Source organism: Leuciscus leuciscus, assembly GCF_965113295.1.
Source record: "Leuciscus leuciscus genome assembly, chromosome: 3".
NCBI lineage: Eukaryota > Metazoa > Chordata > Actinopteri > Cypriniformes > Leuciscidae > Leuciscus > Leuciscus leuciscus.
Genome location: NC_138727.1, coordinates 1,044,344 through 1,049,343, shown reverse-complemented (window position 1 = coordinate 1,049,343; position 5,000 = coordinate 1,044,344). Strand labels below are relative to the sequence as shown.

Here is a 5,000-nt window from a genome sequence, read left to right as displayed (position 1 = left end):
TCCAATATGATGACATATCACAGCATTTTTTAATCATCGTTTTGAGACAAATCATTGTTTGTTTTGCGAACATAATCCTCTGCCGTCTGGTCGCTTCCGCTTCAAGCCGGACTCGTCTCGCGCTAACGGTAATTCCTTTTCACTGTCCACGTTTTGATTTCGGCAAATCAATTTTAGCGAATGCAAACAACGTGATTATTGTTCATGAGTCCAACATCCAGCCACGCAAGAAAACATGTAATCTACCTGAGGGAATAATATGCTCACAAAACATTTCTGATTATTATTAATGTTTAAGACTGGTTTGTTTTTTCCCCCCCAGGATTCTATGAAGAATGTAAAGATCATAAGATATTTATTTGAAATAGAAAGCTTGTGTAACACTATAAATGTAGGCTACTGTCACTTTTGATTAACGTAATGCATCCTTGCTGAATAAAAGTAGGCAATTACTTTCTTTCATTTCTTTCCCCCAAAAAATTATCTTACAAACCTCAAACTTTTGAACTGTAGGCCTATGTATAATGTTAAAAAAGCTTTCTATTTCAGATAAATGCTGTTATTTTGAATGGTGGTTTGTTTGTAATGTGACATTTTGTTTGTAAGACTTTACAATAATTTTTTGAATTAAATTGTACATACCGGTAAATAGGTTAAGCAATACAAATGTGTTTGTCTGATAACCTTTTAAACATATACTTAACTGTCTGCAGACAATGAAATGATGTACATTGTGCGATGCAGTACAAATATTTTGAGTGTCCCTTGTTTTCCTATAAAGAACCACGATTGTCCCGCATTTTACTTTTCTGAAGTTGGCAACCCTACTCAGGTGTGCAGTTTATTTCTGACTAGTCAGTGGAGGCATTTATTTCATTTTAGTTAACTCAGGTGTGCTAAGTGCTCTAAAGAAAGGCTGAAGCCCCACAGCAAACAGAACCGAACCGAACCGAACCGTGGCTCCAAAACCGTGATATGAACCGAACCGTGGCATTGGTGTATCGTTACACCCCTAGTGTCTGAGAGAGAGAGAGTGAGTGAGTGTGTGTGTGTGTGTGTGTGTGTGTGTCTGAGAGAGAGAGAGTGAGTGAGTGAGTGAGTGTGTGTGTGTGTGTGTGTGTGTGTGTGTCTGAGAGAGAGAGAGAGAGAGTGAGTGTGTGTGTGTGTGTGTGTGTGTGTGTGTGTGTGTGTGTCTGAGAGAGAGAGAGTGAGTGTGTGTGTGTGTGTGTGTGTGTGTGTGTGTGTGTGAGAGAGAGTGAGTGTGTGTCTGAGATTGAGTGAGTGTGTGTTCTCTCATCCAATAAATCACAGTAAGCTTTGTGTTGTTTCTTTGTGTGCTTTCAAATTCATGTGTAAATTCTGTAAACATTTTGGCTCTTTAATGTGGCGTGACAGAGTGTTGCTTCAGGATCAGGGTTCAGTTCATGTGCTGATCTGGGATTTTGATCTGTGATTGTGATCTGATGTGTGATCTGTGATTGTGATCTGATGTGTGATCTGTGATTGTGATCTGATGTGTGATCTGTGATTGGGATCTGATGTGTGATTGTGATCTGATGTGTGATCTGTGATTGTGATCTGATGTGTGATCTGTGATTGTGATCTGATGTGTGATCTGTGATTGTGATCTGATCTGGGATTGTGATCTGATGTGTGATCTGTGATTGTGATCTGATGTGTGATCTGTGATTGTGATCTGATGTGTGATCTGTGATTGTGATCTGATCTGGGATTGTGATCTGATGTGTGATCTGTGATTGTGATCTGATCTGTGATCTGTCTTCAGGTAAAGTGGCCGTGAAGAAGGAGGACCTGCAGAAATACCACGGTAAAGACCACTGGTTCCCACTGCAGCCCGTCTGCGCAGACTCAGAGGTGCAGGTATGCGTATCCTCACGTGTGTGTGTGTGTGTGTGTGTGTGTGTGTGTGTGTGTGTGTGTGTGTGTGTGTGTGTGTGTGTGTGAGTGAGTGTGTGTGTGTGTTTGTGTGTGTGCTGGCATTCGGGTCCAGTGGATTTCAAAACAAATACAGTGTGTGTTGAGCACAAACATGACTGAATCATGTCACCTTGAGCTCCCGAACGCTTTACACCCTCCAGGGTCACATGACCAGCTTCCCGAAAGCATGGTTAGTCAACTATGTTCGCAAGTTCCATCGTTATCAGCAGTTCAACGAGTCGGTGTTTCCCAAAACCATCGTTCCAACGAACATTCGCAAACATCATCGCAGAGTTGTGTGTCAGATCTCGATCTGCGGTCAGAAGCAGTTTCTTGTGTTTATAACATGTGGACTCAATAAATCCAATAAATTTTGAGTAAAATAATCAAGCTGACATTCAGTACAACCTGTATCTGTTATTTAGAATACATACAAATGTAATTTACGTCTTTTAGTTTGTCAAGAGATTTAAAGTGTCTTTTGAAGAGTGCGAACGAGCTCTAGTGCGTAAGAACGAGTCTATAGCTGTGTCCCAATGTTGAAGGCTGCATCCTTCGAAGGACGCAGACTTCAAGGATGCAGCCTATGCGTCCTCTGAAGGACGCTCCATGTAGCCTTCCTTGGATTTCCTAATTGCGCAGCCAGGTGTTCCCGATCACCGGCCGCTCCTGGCGCCAAGAAACAGTGCGAGAGGACTATCCTGATCATTCATTTATGTTTTATATTTTACTTGAGGACATGGTGAGGATGTTTTAGCCCCGGCGCTGCCAGGTCATGTATTTTCGGTTTAGCCCTGTTTGAATACAAAACCCAATTGAATATAAAAAGTCCAGTATTTCTCGCGCTCGTCATTGGCAGCTGTCACAGTTGCCAGGCGACAAGAACAATCCTTCGTAGGCTAGACCGGTCCGAGCGCGTCAGATGCGCCCTTTGATATGGGACGCTGCTGTAGTGAGCAACAATTTGTTAATATTGTGACTAATTTTGTTACTTTAATTTTCGGAACTGCATATTTCGTTAAGTATTCACTTACAAATGTGAAGTAACCTACTGAAGTACTTTTTTCCTCACATCACAATATGATTACATTAAACTACACAAAAGTAGCTATATAATGTAACAACCAGATATTACTGTATATTGAAAATATACAGAAGTAAAATGCAACATATACGCAGTAATGCAGTAGCCTAATATAAATGCAGTAGTTATTAAAAGTACTTTTTTCAGAAAGCCGTCGATTGAATCAGCCCTGCAAACCTGTTGGTAGACAACTTAGTGGATAGTGGAAATATGCACTCAAACGCTCTAGAGACAATCCCAGATGATGTCCCACCAGCAGGAGGCCTTAGGGGCAGCCCATCCCGGTCCAGCAGCTCAGCTCAATAGAGTCTACATCATTTTTTTTCTTATTTTATGTATTGTAAAATTAAATGTTTATGTTGATTTTGATATGTTTAACGTATTTTGTAAATAGTTGGAAAAAGTGCTTTAATGTAGCCTATAGAACAAATGATTTTCATTTACCAATTTTATTTGAAAAAATAAAAAGGTATAGAATTTGTTTCATGCAGAAAGTATTACTGTCATTACAAAAATAAACAATGTCCAGAACAATTCATTCTCTTTTATTTACACAATTAAAGTAGCATAAAAATAAATGTACATCATTTTTCTTTTAAAAAATAAAAGTGAAAAAAGTTAAACAAGAATATGTAGAACATTTTTCAATCATTCTCTCAAGAAGAGAAAACAGCCTGTCCATCCTCTCCCTTCTTTCCTGTGCACTCCTCGCCTCTGCCTCCCTCTGTAGTTGCATTTCTTCTCAGATCAAGTTCAAAAACCCGTCCTGTCTCGCCGTCTTCGTGCTGGTGCTCCTGCTGGTGCTACTGGTGGTGCTGGTGCTGCTGCCCCTGGCTCCTCCTCACCGTGGGCACCCACTACTGAACTCGGTCCTGGTGTGTCCTCAGGGATTAAAGGCGATGAGGACAGGGGGGTTGGTGCATTGCCTCTGTCCCAAAACCTCATCCATGAGGACAAACCAGGGCCAAGTTTCAGCAGTGGGTTTCCCACTCACACTCTCACCTGTCCCAGGACACTTGCAATCCTAAGGGCAGAGCAAATTAACCATGGCTTGTTAACAACAACAGGACAATACATTTCAGCAAAGATGTGTGTATTACTTTTCTTATATATATATATATAAACCCATTTTTTCCTGAATTGTTCTAAAAAAGCAGAAAAGGGTACTTAACACAGAGGAGCAATCTTAAGTGCATTGTTAACACTGCAAAATATGACACATCAAGACATGCATACAAAATACTTAAGAAATCATATTTCTGTATACTAAAATTTGGTTAAAACCAAATAGCATGACAGCACTACAAAAACACATAAAAGTGAAACCCCATTGCCTTATCTACTGCTTTTCTGATTGTTTTGGGCTTTATTGGGTGAGTGATATTTCTTATAATACACAAGTGCAAATATTACAAATAGGTCGTTAAACTAATAACACAAGTTTTGCCTAAAACTACATGATAAATGTAGCCACGCAATGGTGACGAAGGAGTTAAGAAGAAGTTTATAAGAAATTTAACTCTGGTTTCGCTAGCTATTTGAGTAAATTAAAACATAATACTTACATTTAAATGTGAATTTGCTGTCCACCACCGATCTCTAGTCTCGGCCGCCTTTAAAAATAAGTAAATAAATGCTGTCGTCAACGGCGCGCAATGACTTATGGGGTAGAATAGGCCGCTAAGTGTCCATTTATGTATCCTTCTTTTCACGGGGAAACGAAGGGTGCATTTGGCGTCGCTTTTGAATCAGGGAAGCCTTCGTCGCGGCGCGATGACGCAACCGGCCTTCAAATACGGACTTCGGAGGATGCAGAACTGAATTGGGACAGCCTTCATCGAGCCGCGTGACGCAATCGGCCTTCAAATGCGACCTTCCAAGGATGCAGCCTTTGAATTGGGACGTCCTTCGTCGCGCCGCGGTGACGCAATCGGCCTTCAAATACGGCCATCCGGCCTTCAAATACGGCCTTCGGAGG

The 5,000-nt window shown here is 41.0% G+C and overlaps 1 protein-coding gene across 4 annotated transcripts in view; it reads left to right on the top strand.

Annotated features, from left to right (window-relative positions):
* The window catches only part of rasa3 (RAS p21 protein activator 3), a 59,226-nt gene that overhangs the window by 20,867 nt on the left and 33,359 nt on the right, over positions 1-5,000 (top strand). For all 4 annotated transcript variants that reach the window (XM_082163794.1, XM_082163793.1, XM_082163792.1 and 1 more), the window contains exon 4: positions 1,787-1,881. In XM_082163794.1, coding sequence (XP_082019920.1) covers positions 1,787-1,881 — 95 coding nt within the window. The remainder of the gene's footprint in view (positions 1-1,786; positions 1,882-5,000) is intronic.